This window comes from Dermacentor silvarum, chromosome 2, assembly GCF_013339745.2.
Source record: "Dermacentor silvarum isolate Dsil-2018 chromosome 2, BIME_Dsil_1.4, whole genome shotgun sequence".
NCBI classification, from domain to species: domain Eukaryota; kingdom Metazoa; phylum Arthropoda; class Arachnida; order Ixodida; family Ixodidae; genus Dermacentor; species Dermacentor silvarum.
This window is the reverse complement of record NC_051155.1, coordinates 70,329,190-70,348,441: the sequence shown is the minus strand read 5'-3', so window position 1 is coordinate 70,348,441 and position 19,252 is coordinate 70,329,190. Positions and strand designations below refer to the sequence as shown.

Genomic DNA, 19,252 nt, shown 5'->3' with positions numbered 1-19,252 from the left:
AACTACAAATATTGGCTTAATCAATGTGAAGACGGGACAGAAACTAACCGAGCATGCCCACTGTTCCATTGGGCAATTGCAAAAGCTCACTTTAAGATTGCCGCACTTACTCGTAACGCATAAACTATTTTACTAAGCCTATTTTCCTACCAATCCGGGCATTTTTGAAGTGTTTTTAATTTTCGTGTCTTCGGACATTTTTGGTAGGACCACTCGGTGGCGACGCCGACTACGCTGGATTTTAACGTGATGGGGATTTTCGCAATAAGGGTTCATAATGGTCGGATGTAGTCCGATAAAATTGATAACGACCGATAAAGCTTGGTAAGTGTTTATGCTGGTCGGATAAAGTTTGATAAGATTGATAATTGCACCGCGCTCCGTCCCGATGAGGAAGTGGGACAATGGTCAGGAATACTTAGACAACCCCAGTGGATTTTCTGCGTGAATGATTTTTGCCCCTTTCCAGCGATATTTCGAACTCGTTATCCGATTCCACTCGTTCCTTGCCAATGCCGAACTTTATTGAAGAATGCTGCTAATGACAACGTTTGGAGCGATCCTGTCGGCAGTCTTGTTTTTTTTTCATTCTATTTATTCGATATTGGTAAAACGTTCTATATGTTGAAGCCTTGCTTTTTAATTGTGGGTAATGCATTTTCGTTCGTGTCTCACCTTGTTTTTTTTTACGCATTCCAGCTCATTTCTTATTTGTTTCCCTCCCCACTCCTGTCATAGCCCCATAGGGCTGTAGTCTGTTAAAGTACATAAAATAAAAAAAGTATTTATAACAGAACTTCTCGCTGTCGTTTTAACCAGAACGTGTATTGGGAGTGCGTACGTTTATGCTCCTCATTCCGCGATGGTGATGCTTGTTGTTACGCAAATAGAGCCCTCATTTGCGCTTAGTTCTATGGATCCAGGACAGAAGCGCTCGGTTATCAATAGAGTTGCTAATATTTTAGCCCACGCTTACGTTCGGGGTGCTGCTACCCGTACATTTTCTGCGTGAACTGAAAGTGAAAGTTTTTTGTTTCTAAGAAATAAGGGCGCCAAGACAAAAGACAAGAGCCTGACAAGGTCCTCGATACCGATCAAACAGTTGGCATCGTGCACCATCACTTCACACCAGTTTCACAATGAATTTTACAAGTGTGGTAAACACGATGGCGCAGTAAGTCAACATGCTTGAACGTTTTACAAGAAAATATTAACTAGAATGCATACACAACAACTTATTACACAGCTGTATAAGAAATGTCAGTCATAAAACACAGAATAATATTTCAAAGCTCACACATGCGCGTAAGAGAAAAGTGATTTCAAAGTTATAAAAATAAACGTAGATTATATCGACTAAATGAATATCTCATTCCGTTTGCTCAATTACGCGTCTTTAACTGCATATTTAAAATATTTTTCTGAGAGGCAATATTCAGTTTAAAAAGAAAATCGGTTTATTACTGTGGAACTTGGTAGCTTAATGTTTGTTTGCCGTAATTAGTGCGCCTGATTGTTACACGTTTACGTTTCATACGGAAAGCATATCGTCTGCCGGAATTATCTGGACAAGAAAATATAATTGACCACGATGATGTAATTAAGTAAAGATCAATTATATGCTTGTTTTGGAGTGATGAGCCATGTTTCTGAAATAGAAATGACGTGGGCAAATCTGAAAGTTTGCCGAAATACCATACTTATACAGCACACAGAGCCTGTTTCTGAGTTTAAATGAGTTTATATGTTTACTTGAAGTCGTAATTCCCCAAGCACGAATGCGGTACGATAACCTTGAGTACATAAGTGCGTAATACATGGACATCTTTAACGAGCGAGGGAACAAATGGGGGATTTCATAAAGACCACCAAGGGTTTTACACAGATCAGACACTATCTTGGGGTGTGAAAACTCCAAGAAAAATTTTCATTAAACTCAGTGTTAAGTTACGAAGACGCAATCCTGCTAGGAACCTTGCGTACCACAATAAACATTTTCTTTGAGTGTCGACCCTGCTATTGCTCCAGCACAACAAATGGTAACGAAGAGACTGCGTTGTCACATACTCAGCCAAAAAATTTTATAGTCGAAAAGCCGGTTGCGTCGCGGTAACTGTTGATGTATCATTCTACTTAAAATACAATACATCTGCCAAAACGCGATGAGAAAGATAAAGATGGCGACAGGGCAAACGCAGAACCGAAAAATGTTCGGTTATTGAAAGAGAACCGCAAGTTAAGACGTCACGTATGCGCTATACTAGCTCACCATATTGTACAGTTGTAAACAGTTTAAGTTCCTGAAGAGGCAAACCGTAGTGAAGGGGCTCCGTAATGATCTTACAACCTGTGGTTCTTTAACGTACTCGCAAAGCACGGTGCGCAAGCGTTTCTTCTCTGTTCTGTTATTTGAATTCCACCATAATCGGAATACAGCTGTTGTGGTCGGGAACGAGAAATGCAAATTTCTGTTCAGCAGTTTAGCGCTATCGGCTATCCCACAGCAGCGTGTCCGCACCACAATGCACCAAATCATAGTGTGTGCGTTTCTCTGGTAAATAATTTCCTTTATTCCCCGGGAGGTGGGGGGGAACAACGCACAATCTTACAAAGTGCGCAACAAACACAATTTCCAAAATCTGTTCCTTGTAAAGAAGGCAGATTCGCCCGATCACCATGTGAAATGATTACAGGGAGCATGAATATTGTTATCGGCTGGCCACTAGAGGAGGCGACTAAGGGATGTTTTCGTTAAAACAGCGAGCTGGTAGGCCGAACAGCAATTTAATGATATGGCGTCGACGAGCTCAAGACGAGCGTTTATATCCAGCACGTTCACTTATAGGGTAGAACGAGTACTTAGAGAAGTAGATCAAACAAAGGTAAATGGAAAAAGCAGGCGCGTGCTTATAGATTAACTCCAAGCCGTTTACATGCGATAGTGCAGCACGTTCAATATCCTCAATGCAAATCTATCAACCAATTTAATGTTCATGTGCTAAAATCGTCATCATCGTAATCATAATCAGCCTATATTTATGTCCACTGCATACGAAGGCCTCTCCCTGTGATCTCCAATTACCCCTGTCCTGCGCTAGCTGATTCCAACTTGTGCCTGCAAATTTCCTAACTTCATCACCTCACCTATTTTTCTGCCGTCCTCGACTGCGTTTCCCTTCTCTTGGTATCCATTCTGTAACTCCAATGGTGCACCGGTTATCTATCCTACGCCTTACATGGCCTGCCCAGCGCCATTTTTTCCCACACAATATCAACTAGAATATCGCCTATCCCCGTTAGTTCTCTGATCCACACCGCTCTCTTCCTGTTCCTTAATTTTAGGCCTAGCATTTTTCGTTTTATCGCTTTTTGTTCGGTCTTTAACTTGTTCTCGAGCTTCTTTGTTAACCTCCAAGTTGCTGCCCTATATATTAGCACCGGTTGAATACAACGATAGCACGCTTTTCTTATAAACGACAAGGGTAAGCTCCCAAACAGGATTTGGCGATGCCTGCCTTGTGCAATCCAGCCCAATTTTATTCGTCTATAAATTTCTTTCTGATGATCAAGGTCCCCTGTGAGCAATTGACCTAGATAGACGTACTCCTTTACAGACTATAGAGGCTGACTGGCTATCCTGAATTCTTGTTTCCTTGCCAGGCGATTGAACATTATCTTTGTCTTCTGCATATTAATTCTCAACCCCACTCTCACACTTTCTCGGTTAAGGTCCTCACTCATTTGCTGTAATTCGTCCCCATTGTTACTGAATAGGACAATCTCATCTGCAAACCGAAGTTTACTGAGATATTCGCCGTTGATTTTCACTCCTAACCCTACCCAGTCTAAGAGCTTCAAAACTTCTCCTAAGCATGCAGTGAATAACATTGGAGAGATTGTGTGTCCTTGCCTGACGCCTTTCTTGACAGGTAACTTTCTACTTTTCTCTTGTGGAGAACCAAGGTTGCGGTGCAATCCTTGTAGATATTTGCCAATATTTTCACGTACGCGTCCGGTACTCCTTGGTTGCATAATGCCTCTATGACTGCTGGTATTTCTACTGAATCAAAATAATGCTTTTCATAATCCATGAAAGCGATATAAAGAGGTTCATTGTACTCCGCAGATTTCTCTTTCACCTTATTTATGACATGTGATCTATCGCAGAATATTTCTTCCCGAAGCCAGCCTGGTCTCTTGGTTGGCTGAAGTCGAATGTTGCCTTGATTCTATTAAAAGTTACCTTGGTGAATATTTTATACAATACTGAGAGCAAGCTAATGGGTCTTAAATTCTTCAGTTCTTTAACGTCTCCCTTCCTATGGATGAGTATAATGTTGGCGTTCTTCCAGATTGCTGGTACACTTGAACTCGTGAGGCTTTGCGTATAAAGGGCCGCAAGCTTCTCAATTATGATATCTCCTCAATCCTTAATTAAATCGACTGTTATTCCATCTTCTCCAGCAGCTCTTCCCCTGCTCATGTCTTTCAGGGCCCTTCTAACTTCAGCGCTAATTATAGAAGGAGATTCTGTACCATGTTCATCACTTCTTCGAATGAAAGTAGCTTGGCTGCTCTGGGTACTGTATAGATCAGTATAGAATACTTCCGCGGCTTTTACAATGTCATCGAAATTGCTGATGATATTACCCTGCATATCTTTCAGTGCATGCATTTTGCCTTGTCCTCTGCCTAGTTTTCTTATCACCGATTTCATGCTGCGTCCATATTTTACTGCTTCCTCAATCTTTTCCACATTATAATTTAGGATATCGCTTACTTTCTTCTTGTTGATCAGTTTCGACAGTTCAGAGAATTCTATCTGTCCTCTCGAGTTGGACATTTTTATGTTTTGTCGTTTCTTTATTAGGTCCTTTGTTTCTTGGGAGAGCTTACCTACTGGTTGCCTTGGTGCCTTACCTCCCACTTCAATTGCTGCTTCTGAGATCAACCTAGTTACGGTTTCATTCACAACCTCTATGTTGTCTTTATCTTCCTTTTCTAAAGCTGCATATTTGTTCCCGAGCACCAGCCTGAATTGGTCTGCATTTACCTTTACTGCGCCTAGGTTGGCCTGTTTCTTTTTGACTAATGTTATTCTTTCTCTCTTCAAATTGAGAGAAATCATAGACCTCACTAACCTATGATCACTGCACTTTACTCTACCTAACACTTCTACATCCTGCACTATGCTGGGATTGGCAGATAGTATGAAATCTATTTCATTGCTTGTTTCTCCTTAGGGCTTTTCCAGGTCCACTTCTTGTTGCGGCGCTTGCTGAAGAAGGCATTCATTATTTGGAGCCTATTCCTTTCCGCTAATTCTACTAACATCTCTCCTCTTGCATTCCTAGAATTGATGCCGTAGTTGCCAATCGCTTGCTCACCAACCTGCTTTTTCTCCACTTTTACATTGAAGTCGCCCATGACTACAGTATACTGAGTTTGCACCTTTCTCATTGCTAATTCAACAGCTTCATAAAACTGTTCTATGTCTTCATCATCGTTACTGGAGGTTGGGGCGTAGGCTTGTACTACCTTCATTCTATACATCCTACTCAGGTTTATTGCGACGACTGCTACCCTCTCATTAATGCCGTAGAATTAATCAATGTTGACCGCTATGTCCTTACGGACTAGAAGTCCTATCCCGAATTCTCTCTTATCAGGAAGACCTCTGTAGCAGAGGACGTGGCCGTTAGTCAGCCGTGTATAAGCCTCACCAGTTCTGCTAACCTCACTAAGGCCAATAATATCCCAGCCAATGCCTGATAATTCTTTAAATAGTCCTGCTGAGCTAGCCTCACTCGAGAGGGTGCGCGTGTTGAACGTTGCCAGGTTCAGTTTCCATTGGCGGCCTGTCCAGATCCAGAGATTCTTAGCACCCTCTGCCGCGTCGCAGGTCTGACCGGTGGCTTGGTCAGGTGCTGCGCAGCCGCTGGGGACTGAGGGCCATGGGTAAATTGTAGGAGTCATTAGGGAGGTAGTGGCCGAATACTGCATCCGGGAGGGTAATTCCTGTTCTGGTGAGGGAGTGACTTTGTTGAAGCTTAGTGGGCCTTCCTAATTTGGTAGAACCTTGACTAGTATAGCCCCACTAGCTCTCGGCAATTTTTTTGTGCCAGTGTCAGGCGCCACTTCATGCCTGGAAATGTAGTGGACTGGAGGACGATTCGGACTTACGACCTTCAGATTACCATACTATACAAAAAAGTCTTCGAACAACACACTGCCCGTCTATGCATACACCAAAATCGTCCAACTTAATTGCAGAATGATCCTAAATAATTGATAATTGAAATGTCATATGTTTGTACACTCTTAAAAAAAGTTAGTAAAAAGGTAGTAACTGGAAGGAAAATGTTAGTAACTGCTGCAGTTACTACCTTTCTCTGACATTTACTAACTATTTACTAACTCCAAAGTACCGGGTGTCTTGTTACTACCCGTATAGTGGCAAGGTTAGTAACAAGGAAGAAACATACATTTAAAACCTTTCTGAGTGCTGGTGAAACATGCGTTCGCTCATATAGGTAAAGGGCGTAATAACTTTCGCAATTTAGCCGTCGTACCTTGTCCCCACCCTTCATTCCAATCTTTTTGACTCTGGCTGCAAAATATAGTCTGTACGGCTGACATTTATAAGAAATTGATGTTTCCATTAAAATGTATGTAGCCCGGATTTTATTACTGCCACATCGATGTTGTATCTCTGCTCCTCTAATGTCGGTAATTTCCTAATATCTAGCAAAACGTATATATTAAAATATGAAACTGCATTCCCTCTGCATCTGTAATTACTGCATAAAATTCTGAAGGAAAAAGTTGATCAGTATTAAGGCCTTAGCTTAAAGCAAATTTATTTCAAATGCTCAGTTTCGTTAGAGCTGGCACGACGCTTCATTAATAGTTTTATTCCCGCGATATGATAAAATGCTTCTTGAAATTTTGCTTATGAGGACTTCCAAATGTTAGAAGAAAAAAATCAACAAAGGTAAAGAACTGAACATGAATGCTTTACATTAAATCGTGCCAGTCATCTTGAAATGGGTTCTGCCATAATTTTTGCTTCAGTTGGATTTGTATTCAAGTGTGGCAAGTGAGATGTGGGCAGTATATAACAAATGGACACGGTTTCAAATTACAATGTTTATTTTCATGGCCAGCATTTTGCATACATTGATAGTGAGTGTTATCAGTTCAATCAGTAATCGTTATTTCACGCCTTAGCACAAGTTCAGACTCAAATTTCAGATCAAGAAGCTGTGATGATGGAAGGTCAATTGGCTTGACAAGTTTTTGTTCTCTGGTCTTCCGGACAACATAGGACCAATAGTAGTGCTGTTGAACATGGTGTTCCTTAGCTCATTTACAAGCAGGAACACATTGCAGCAATAAATGTACACCTTTGTGATCTGCCCAAAACTAGGTAGCACGCCTTTCTGTAGAATGATAATGTCCATTGATTTATACGTTACATGTTCCACAGTCACAGAATTGACTTGCCACAAAGGAACGCCGGGCCAAACAAGTTCAGCCAAGCATGGGGCCAAATATTCCTCTTTGAGTGGCCTGGGCTTGGTTGTCTGAATATGATTGTGGAACTCAAAACTACACAGTTCATAGCTCTGTAGTAACTGGCATCTTTCAGCAATTGTCTTGCATATATTCATAAAATTTTTGTTACGTACCGCATTAGTTTTCATATATTGATGCTTTGTCTTGTAGCGCATGCACCAATATTGCTTAAGTAGGCCAAGTTCATTGATGAGTCTCGGGTAATGCACGAGGAAATGAAGCTTAGGAATCATTTGGCCAGGGTACAGAGCCACAAAGGCTGACAAAAAGTATCGAATGTCATCCTGCAGACATGCAAGATGGTCATAGGGAACGCTGTGAGCAAATATCGTATCTACAATCCTTCTCAGAAGCAAGTATACTTCCCAGTGCTGGTTGTGTTCTGGGACAAGGTCTCCGCACATAAGTGACAAAAATCTAAGGAGGCACCACTTCTGGGATTCAGTGCCCTTGTATGCACTTTTCCCAGTTAGAAAATGTTTCTCGACAGCTAGTGCTTTGTTCTTTCTGTCGTGCGTACAAAAATTGAATGTTATGATGCGATCTAAGTCTGTGTACCTAATCACATTGCTACTGACGAGGCCCTGAAAGACATGTTTGAGAACATGAGGTATGCATGCTTCCTTCAAGCAAATCATGCATCAGGTCTGGAGGAAGCTGCAGTGTTACATCAAAGTACCAAATACTTAAAAGAGGTGATTCACCTTTTACGCCACAAAGTGCTGTGCTCAATGGCTGGTTCTCCTTAGCGCTTCCAATGTAAGTTTCGTGCAAACTCCTATTTCGAATTTGCACATCCATTTCATGGGATACGATGCTAAATGTTGAATATGGGGCAGTGCAAAACCTGCACGGGCGCCCCCTGTTGAAACAACAGGTAAACCCACCGAGCCTGTTCATAGAAAGATTATCTCCACTGAACGCCACAAGGATTGCTTTGACTTTTACAGTAGTGAAATTTATGTGCACAAAAAAACCTGTTGTTTCTAACACCAATACATCAGAAACAACAGGTTTCAAGATCACATCCAGCCCATGCTTGTTGACGAGCCTTCATGGCGCAACACGCGCTACATGTATACAACGTAGCTATGACCAATAACGAACATGTATGTTAAGCACACTGAAGTACACAACGATTACTTTTTGAATGCGCCGCTTTGATCCCAGGGAGTTCACAATCTACAGTTCATCACTGTAAAGAACAAGAAATAGCGTATATTGTGCCCCATTCTCTAGAAGTGCTGAGAGTTTTTTCTTAAACAGTAAACCGTCATAAAAACTTTGAAGAACAGCTGATGGCTGTTCAGTTGAGAAGTTTTCGTCTAAGTGGTGACGGAAGGTCTCACACAACATCAGGTGTTGAAGGACACGTGGTATAGACACATACGGGAATGTCTCACCTACTTCAAGACGGTGTTCTTCAGGTTTTACGTAGGAAAGGTGTTCCTTGGCAAAATGTTCTCTCTCTGACTTCGTACTGGCACTTCGAATATGTCGTCCAGAAAATCACATGTAAGAAACTTTTGCAACTTTTCTCCTGCAGATTCTAGGGCGATGTTTTGTTGAATCTGAGAATCAAAAGACCTAAATATTTCAAGAAAGGTAACCTTGAAGTCGGTAAAAATACCCTCAGTCACAGAGTGTGGCAACTTGTGCCCTTCTGCCACGCGAAAAAAAAAAAGTAAGCAGATCTCTTTCTTGACTTTCAGCGCGAGGTCATAGATTGTGCTAGAAGAGCAAACGGTGTCATTGTAGGCTATTTCACGTGCATTGCTGACATCTTCCACAGAGGAGCTTGAAGGAAGCAATTCACTATCGTCAAAACACCGTATGTTGCAGCGTCCAACCATGGCGCTTGAAAAACATTTTCTTCGGCACCGATCCCCTGTTGAGTCGCGTCAAAGTCCACGTAACTTCTGTGACAGCGGTAAATCTGCCTCCGGTAAGACTCAAACTCCCGATAGGTCTTTGCACACGCTTGCACACCACACATAACAGAAAAATCCCTATAGTGGCGATGATCCCTGATGTGCCAGACGACCTTACGAAACTTCGCCGACGAAAACGGACACCGTGGGCACGTATGCATCGCGTTTTTTTTTTGTTCACTCACACATTCGCTTCCGGAGTACAATCGTGCGCACGGGGCCCGCAAACAAAGCAGTATAGCAACAGAAAGACGCCAGCCACCACAGTGACCACACTTACGCCAAGCGGCCGGGCAAAAATGCGACGATGACGATCGTGATCTAGCCGCTGCCCTTTGAATGGAGATCGGCCCCGAAACACATGAAATGACAATAAAACAAAATAAAATTTCTTTAACATGCGATATATACAGCTTCTAGTTGATTTTCATTGTGCTTGTTGAATAACGTTGCGAAGCTTGTAATCCAAAACAAGAAAAAAAAGCCCTTTTCAGCAAATTAGGAGCTCGCACACCGAAGCGTTGCTCTTGTGTGCATAAAATATCTGGTGTTCACTCAGATATTAACAGAAAGATTCCCGGGTTTTTTATTTTTCTTGTCTGGCTGCGTTTAGTTTCCGCGCAACAAACTTGTTCAAAAAATATTTTCGAACGCGTTTTTCATAGCCTCAAAGATTTCAACAAACTGAAGTTAGCGGTGCATTTTTTGTCTCGAAGGCTATACTTTTCTTGCACTGTGAGTGGTTTGACTTTTTAACCGCCACTTTGTAGGAATTAATTATTCTTTTCAACGTATAAAACTATATCTGATGGTAAGTGGCTGGTAAAAAGTTTTGTTCGTTTAAGAATGTTTTTCAAGCAGCGAATGAAAAGAAATTTTAAAGTCAGCCACAATTAATTTTAGGTGGCACGGGCTACCACTCCTACGGCACCCATAGGCCGGTGCGCTTATCGCTCCACCCCTGTGTGTCAACAAGCCAGACAAAGGTGACATTGGCCAGACAAGCCCGTGGGAGGATCGCACGTGTTTGTCTTTTAAACGGGTGCGTTTTCGTTCGTGCTTTTTTTTTGCTTTCTCGAGGGCACGTGCGTGGAAATGTCTACGCCGATCCAGTGCTTAGTGTCGAACGATCGTAAGAAGATCATCTCCATTTGCGGGCACACCAAGGAAAATGTCCTTGCTTCCGTGATGGCCACAGACTTCGGAGATGTCGCGTCAAATTCCTGAATGGAGGTACGTTCTGAAAATGCCTCTTGTTCAGGTTTTCTTCGCTCATATATTCTACAGCATGACGCGAAGTGCTTGTATGGATGCCACCGCAGTTGAGCCGAAAGAGGGACGAATAGTCGCAATCTTTTCGCCGCTCTTTCAAACTTATGCTTAGCATACGAATACGAGAACAAAGCAGAAAAGTGCCTCGCGCCAGAATTCAAACAGCGCCTTTCTTCTGAAGAACACTATATTACTGTTGCGGGGGGGGAGGTGCTGTTAAGCACGTGGTCGCTCAGTGAAATCCCGGCGGCGGCGGCCGTGTTTCAGTACCGGTGTTCGTTCTTGTCAGTAATGTGCACCGACCTTATGTGCGTCTAGAGGAGCGCTACGGTATTTAGTGTGACACGTATGATCATTCAATCCAAGGGTATAATAACAATGTCTGGAGTTTTACGCGCCAAAACCGTGGTATGAGGCACGCTGTAGTAAAGGACTCCGGGTATTTTGACTATCTGGTGCTCTATAACGCATAGTACACATGCCTCTAGCATTTCAGTCCCAGGGAAATGATTGCATAAACCTAACCAAAAACGCTACAGTTAAGACTGATTTATCTGGCCACCATAAAGCACTCCAAATGGTTCAGTCAATGACAGTACGTTGTGTATGCTGGGTTTGTCAGTACACCAATGGGCAAGGTTATTGCGTAAGCTAAAACCACCAAGAAACATAAGAATGGATAGCATGTTTTTTAGGCTGTGTGAGGAAGCACATCGGCACGCTGAACTGCCCCGTTGCCATCGTGTGGCTCGTACCCAGTTCGCTCTCTGGCTACGTCCTACCTACTGGTGCTGCGTTTCTCGCTGCCGCTCTACGACCCAAATAAACCCCCTTTACAATTGATGGAGGTGCTGGAGGTGGAGGTTTTCCGTTTCCCCCATTTACCGTCGGCGGAGCCCTCTGCGCCAGGAAAACTAAAAATCGCAGTTCAGGAGGCAAGAACTGCAGTGTCAGCAAAATGTATAAGGCCTCATAGTTCACCGAAAAACGTTATTGAAGTCGCAATAGAAGGAATATTGACGCTATCCCTTGTCGACACCGGCGCTGCACTTTCAGCGATAGATGCTCGTCTTTGCTTCAAAATTGGGTAAGTTACGACACCGCTTTCTGGATTGTCCCTGCGGACTGCCAACGCGCAGCACGTCGAGCCATCCGTTGCCTGCACCGCTCGTGTCGTCATTCAGGAGGATCTCTATGCCATCGAATTCATCGTGTTGCCAGCATGTTCTCACGACGTCATATTAGGATGGGACTTTCTCGCCACACATCATGCGATCATCGACTGCGCCCGCGCCGAAATTGAGCTGTTTCCGTTTTCGACAGATATTATCCGTGCCAACGAGGACTCTTGTCGCAAAATCACCGTTTCAGAAGATACCATTATACCTGCATGGTCTTCTGCTCTTGTCAGTGTATCTTTGCCTCTGTAGATGCCGCAACAATACTCTTCACGCGCTCTGAACTTCTAGATCGCCGCCGATCACTACCACTGCCATTCGCTGTTCAAGAGTTCATCACTGGCGTCTCTCTGATGTGTGTCAAACCCATCGGCCGAACCAATTACTTTACGCCGCCGTGAGAGTCTTGGGAGAGCAGAGTCACTGGCTTCACCTTCAATCTTTGCCACAATGGACGACTCCGCTTATCTTGCCGCACTCGAAGAATCGCCCCCTCAGTCGCTGCCGCGTTCTTTTACGCCGTCTATTGCCAGTGACCTTACGACGACGCAGCGAACCGAACTTCTTCAGTTGCTCCGAGGCTTCTCTTCCTCTTTTGACTGTCAAGCAACGTCACTCAGCCGCACAACGACTGTTTCGCACACTATCGACACCGGAAGCCATGCACCGATTCGGCAGCGTCCGTACAGAGTATCGGCGAGCGAAAGACGCGTTATCGATGACCAGGTGAACGATATGCTCAAACGCGGTGTCATCCAGCCTTCTAGTAGTCCCTAGGCATCACCAATCGTCCTAGTTAAGAAAAAAGATGGCACCGTATGATTTTATGTTGATTATCGAAGGCTTCACAAGATTACTCGAAAGGATGTTTACCCGTTGCCACGTATAGACGACGCACTTGACTGTTTACAAGGAGCGGAGTTCTTTTCTTCCTTAGATCTCCGCTCTGGCTACTGGCAGGTGCCCATGGCTGACGCTGACTGTCCAAAAACCGCGTTTGTAACACCAGATGGCTTGTACCAATTCACTGTCATGCCGTTTGGTCTCTGCAACAAACCCGCCACATTTGAACGCATGATGGACGGCAACCTGCGCGGCCTGAAGTGGCATACTTGTCTCTGCTACCTCGATGACGTTGTCGTGTTTTCTCCACATTTTCCGACCAATCTTCGCCGTTTACATCAAGTTTTGACCTGTCTCCGGAATGCTGGTATCCAGCTTAACTTGAAGAAGTGCCTATTTGCAGCCAGAAAACTGACTATACTAGGCCACGTTGTCTCCAAAGAAGGCATTCTTCCTGACCCTGCTAAACTTCGTGCCGTATCCGAATTCCCGAAGCCCAGTAACATGAAAGCGCTACACAGCTTCATTGGACTATGCTCCTATTTTCGACGATTCGTTCGCATTTTCGCTACTGTGATCGCACCCCTCAACCAACTTCTCCAAGGCGACAATGCACTTTCTAATTGGTTGGAAGCCTCTGAGAAAGCGTTTACCACTCTTCGCCACCCACTTACGTCTCCGCCAATCTTGCGCCATTTTGACCCAAGCGTACCTACAGAACTTCACACTGACGCCAGTGGTGTCGGCCTTGGTGCCGAGCTCGCATAACGTAAGAACACTAATGCCGAATACGTGGTCGCTTATGCCAGTCGTGTCCTTACAAATCCTGAGGTCAATTACACAGTAACCGAAAAAGAGTGCTTGGCCATCGTATGGGCAATTGAAAAATTTCGCCCATATCGCTACGGTCGACCCTTTGACGTGGTGACGGATCACCACGCTCTTTGCTGGTTATCTAACCTCAAAGACCCGTCGGGTCGCCTCGCTCGTTGGGCCCTCCGCCTCCAGGAATACGATATCCCAGTCGTCCATCGCTCTGGACGCAGACACTCTGACGCCAATGCCCTCTCGCGTTTCCCAGTTACTTCAGACGCCAGTACTCCTACCGACAGTCATGATATCTCCCCACTTGACATCATGGACATGGCCTCGGAGCAACGAAAAGACCCATGGATCATCACGATATTCGATATTTTGTCCAACCCTCCGGCGGCTTCAGCAACTCGAGCGTTACGCCGACACGCCCAGCATTTCGCCATCCGCGACGGACTTTTATACCGCCGCAACTACCAAAATGACGGCCGCACATGGCTCTTAGTCGTACCCCGCGACCTTCGAAACGATTTATGCTCCGCTTTTCACTCCGACCCCCAGTGTGGTCACGGCGGAGTGTCGAAGACCTACACACGGCTTCGCCTACGCTACTATTGGCGCGGCATGTACACCTTCATCCGCAAATACGTACGCTCCTGCATTGCCTGCCAGCGACACAAATGTGTCTTGCGTCTCTGCACCGCACCTCTCCAGCCACTTCCGTGCCCAGCTCACCCATTTCACCGTGTCCGCATTGATTTATACGGGCCTCTTCCATCTACTGGCGCTGGCTACCGATGGATTGTCGTCGCCGTAGATCATTTGACACGATATGCTGAAACCGCCGCCTGTCCTGCCGCATCAGTAAAAGACGTCGCCTCGTTCATTCTACACAACTTTGTTTACCGCCATGGCGCACCTCGTGAACTGCTGAGCGATCGGAGTCGCGTATTCCTCTCGGACGTGCTGCAGTCACTCCTATAGGAATGCCCAATTATTCACCGCACAACTACCGCTTATCACCCACAGACGAATGGCTTAAATGAACGATTCAACAGAACTCTTGGTGACATGCTATCAATGTATGTAGCGTCAGACCATTCCAACTGGGATGCTGTACTTCCCTTTGTCACATGCGCATACAACACTGCCTCCCAAGCTACTACCGGGTTCTCACCATTCTTTCTGCTTTACGGCCGCCAGCTCTCCAGCACCATTGATACGGTTCGCTCGTGCCGGCCGGACCCTGCCGACTGCTCACATGTTGCTACGGTCGCTCAGCACGCGGAGAAATGCCGACAACTTGCCCGTTCGTTGACTTCTGCTCAACAATGTCGCCAAAAACAGCGTCATGACCTCAAACCACCTCCTCACCCTTTCGCCATCGACTCCCTCGTGTGGCTTTGGGTCCCGCCTATTGCTGCTCCTGGTCTTTCGTCAAAGCTCCTTCCCAAGTACCACGGGCCCTACCGCGTGGTTGCGCAAACATCACCAGTTAATTACGTGGTTGAACCCGTGTCGCCATCTTCCGATCTCGGTCGTCGCTGGCGAGAGACTCTACACATTGACCGGCTCAAGCCGTATTACGATCCACTGCACTTTCCCTAGGTCGCCAGCATGGCTACTCTTCCATACCGGGGGGTGATGGTGAGGAAGATCGGCACGCTGAACAGCCCCGTTGCCATCGTGTGGCTCGTACCCAGTTCGCTAACTGGCTCCGCCCTACCTGCTCGTGCTGCGTTTCTCGCTGCCGCTCTACGATCCAAATAAACCCCCTTTACAGCTGTACTTATAGCCCCCTCACTGCATTCATGCCCTATAAAATAAAGTGCTTCTTCCCTTCTGTAACACAGCTTTTACTGCAAAAAAAAGAATGTTTTGTTTGTGTAACGGTTGTACAATTTGAAATTAGCTACTTATCATGGGGGAGGGGTTCTTTTTTGCCAAGATTATAAATGCCAAATGGTTGCTGTCGGTGTGAGATGTGATTATAAATAGGTCGGAAGACAAAACAATTTAAAAGCGTGAAATAAAGGGAAGTTATGTTAGATACGATTGGCCGGATTTTTAATATACCGCCATAATGAAACAGCAAAGCTGCCGAAAAATTGTTATGTGAAAGTGTATAAGCCATGTATGCGCATTACAGCTGTGTAGCTAATTGTATTTGTATAGTTATTTCATAGCAAGTAATGGCTGTTGAAGGTTTCATTTTATTGTTGCCCATGGTTATCATGTTGGTGCGTGCTTGTTCGTAGGATTCTTGGAAAGTATCGCTATATATATATATATATATATATATATATATATATATACACTACAAATGTGGATATATGAGAAGAAATCTGGGAACAGTACCTGCCATGCAGGCAGCTAAAAAGCTTTTTGGGAAGCACAAACATGACAGTGCTGTGCCAGCACCCCCACCACTGACTAAAAGGCAAATGCGCATGGTAAACATTTTCTTAGGTTCATTTTAGTCTTTCACAAGCAGAAACTAGCTTGCTAATAACTACCTACAGCTTCTTCGATTCTGCAAGTCAGCTGTCGTAGCAGTAAAGCGGCAGTCGTGCAACTTAATCGGGCTTCATTTAAGCAGGCTCTGTTTGGGAAAAAAATGAGTGATATTGGTTTACTTAGTTGAAGTGAGGGCTCATATTTTTTTCTTTGCCAGACAACAAGCTTCCTACATGAGGACCATAATGAAGTGATTTTAAAAGGACACATGGATTTCATGGTCAAAGAGATGTCCAGACGTTCACCGGACCTAAAAAAAAAAAACTGAGTGACTCTATGAAGCAAACACGTTCTAAAGAAGATCTTGGATTATGGAGAAGCAGCCAACGACAGCCGAAATAGTTGAAAAGTATCCGGCTTTATCAAATGCTGAAATGGTCTGTATAATCTCATCACAATGTTTGTATTGCATGCTTTCACTTATATTTACCAGATGTCTTTCTGGTTCGTACAGGTTTTCAGAGATACTAGGGGTTTAGGTGGGTGAACGAGTGGACCAATTACATTTAGTGTGTAGAAACTGATAAAGCCTTTTCACACTGAAGTGGGGACTTGAAGAATACTATAAACTGCATTTGAAACATGATCGGTTGTTTTCATGCTGACACCAAGCACACCTGCAGAATAAGCTTACTTTTGATACGTTAAGGGACATAGCTATGTTTCAAAAGGTTTATTCTACAAAAAATTCGGGACCCAATCTCTAACTATCCCAAGACACATATGTGGGTGTTTTAGTTTTCTTTATGACAAATTGACTTTTGAGTTTCTTATTGAGCTGTGCAGTGTTATGTTGCGCTGGAAACTCACTGCCCAAATTTCATAATTGAAAACAGGTTTAAATGTATTTTGTATTTATAGCTCCACGAAGAGTTCACGGCTGTCACGGGTATTCAGATGAAAAAGAAGTTGTTGGCATTTATCAATAACTACGGTCAGAAGTGTCTCGACTTACTGAAGTGTCGTCGCTCGGCAAAAGAGTCTGTACGGCAGCTTGAGGCTGAGCTTCAACAACTGGAAGAAAATGCCCGTAAATGTAAGCATATTAAGCATGTTCAGTTGTTTTCAGTTTTTTTTTCTATATTCCTGCCGTTCTTTTCCAATAACAATTCACTTTCAGATAGGTTTGCAGTTGGCTGTGTAGAACTGCTGCCATTATTAGTGAGAGAGCAGCCAAAATTTTTGAGGGGCCCTGTAAGCAACTTCACATTTCATTTTCTGTTTTACCATTTTGTTGCTGCTGCTAATAGATAGTACTGACGTTTATATCTTAAAAATTACAGGACATGCACCCTGCCCTTCATTTTGAGGGCACAAATATTTATGAGGCAACAGACGTCACAGTTGTCTTTGAAGCATTCAACATTCAAGTCATCGACATAATAGCCGGTATGACAGCTGTCATGGAACACTATTGGGTGCTCGATGTAAAGTATGTGGACCAGAACAAGAATACTATAGCACTGTTGGAGCACTTCTGCGATTTACCAAGTGTGTCGAAAGCGCCATTGCTTCTGAGGGCCATTTCTGCTATCAAAAGTGGATCAAACAGCGTGGGCCAATGAGTGGGAATGTACAGGGAATAATGAAAACTACTTGTGAAGTACTGTGTCTCTTCATTATGGCTTTTCACGCGAGCCATGGTTCTGGTTACGCTTGCACAAAATTAGTTAATGAGAGAGTGGTGTATGTGTCACGAAAGTTACTGAGCTAGCACTATCGTTACGAAGTTCAGTTACTTAGAGGGTTGGACGTGTTACTAACATGCTGCTCACTCCAGTTACTAACAGGGTAGTAACTGTTACTGAATGCATTTACTAAGAGGTGAGGACCAGTTACTAACTCCGGTTACTCACAGGGTAGTATCTGTTACTAACATGGGGCTTGCTCAGTTACTAAGATAGTAGGACCTGTTACTAACTGCAGTTACTAAGAGGGTAGTATCTGTTACTAACATTGTCAGTTAGTAGCGGTTACTAACCCTCTTGTTACTAACTCCAGTTACTAAGAGGGTTGTAACATATGTGACAAGAAGTTAGTAAGTGAAAGTAAGTGTTACAACCTTTTTCTAAGAGTGTATACTCTACATCCGTTACTAACGCACGTAATAGTGCCACTGAGAGCCTCGTCGACTTTACGGATGTACTATCAGACTCGCTCTGACTTTGCGGTCAAAGCTCTTACGTGCGACTTACGCATTAAAGATACAAAAAAAAAGAAACTTGCGCAAATTGCGCGATCAAGACTACAAGAAGATTCGCGCTTATTTATAAGCACTTCCACGCACAAAATGAAACTCAAATGCTGCAATCTTCTAAACACATGTGCGAGACACGCACAGCATTAGACATACCCTTACATAATACGTCGAATAGAAATGAAAGCTGTAGAGTATACCATTACTACAAACGCTCCGCGCAGCCCGTTTCTAAGGCACGGTACTCTCTACGTGCGTGCGGGAACAACCATCCGGCGATTTCTAAAATCAGCTGAAGTAGACTGCAGAATAACCAGTATATAACCTGATACAGAGTCATTTTTTGAACTCGCGAAATCCGAAAAGAAAGTCTTAGGTTAAAGGAAACTGACGTGAACTACCTACATATCTCTGCGAAAAAAAAAAAAACACTGACGATTTCCTTTCGTCACGTTTTCCTGAAAGCAAACATCAAATTAACTCGTAAAGTTATCTGCCTCTACCACGTTCAGAAGATACCAACACTTTCCTCTGCCTAACAGAACGTCCCTAAAACTCAAAATTGTTCCAAGGTATCCTCAGAGAAATGAATAATAATGAATCCAACTTACCAAACGTGCCTGGAAAGAACAGCACTACTGTTAAACAAAAATTGGAGGACGCTTAAGCTTCGCCTTTAGGAGAGAGAGAGAAACAACTTTATTGAAATAAAGATCGTGCTTCGTTACTGTGGGTGAAGCCCCTCTTCCAGGGCCCAACCGGCTATTGCCGTGCGCCGGGCCTAGTCGAGGGTCGCCAATCGGCTTCCCAAGTCCAGCTCGGAGAGTCGCGCCTCCCACGACCAATCGTGAAGTAGCGGCGAGACGGCGTCTGCCGGACGCTGCGTGCATTGGTAAGTGATTTGTTCTAGTGTCAGGGTGGAG

At 44.1% G+C, this 19,252-nt stretch overlaps 1 protein-coding gene across 1 annotated transcript; it reads left to right on the top strand.

The window, feature by feature from the left end:
• The first annotated feature begins 15,232 nt into the window (after positions 1-15,232).
• Positions 15,233-17,697, top strand: LOC125943455 (uncharacterized). Its single transcript, XM_049662781.1, has 4 exons — positions 15,233-15,262; positions 16,994-17,168; positions 17,253-17,326; positions 17,416-17,697. Exons 1-4 carry the CDS (start codon positions 15,233-15,235, stop codon positions 17,695-17,697), a joined length of 561 nt encoding a protein of 186 aa, XP_049518738.1.
• The last annotated feature ends 1,555 nt before the right edge of the window (positions 17,698-19,252 follow it).

What these genes read in the sequence shown, in the direction of transcription:
- LOC125943455 (XM_049662781.1), top strand. Translation starts at nt 15,233, where the DNA reads ATGGCTACTCTTCCATACCGGGGGGTGATG. An exon ending in TTCCATACCGGGGGGTGATG is followed by an intron (nt 15,263 to 16,993) that starts GTGAGGAAGATC and finishes TTGTATTTATAG; the next exon opens with CTCCACGAAGAGTTCACGGC. An exon ending in GGAAGAAAATGCCCGTAAAT is followed by an intron (nt 17,169 to 17,252) that starts GTAAGCATATTA and finishes ATTCACTTTCAG; the next exon opens with ATAGGTTTGCAGTTGGCTGT.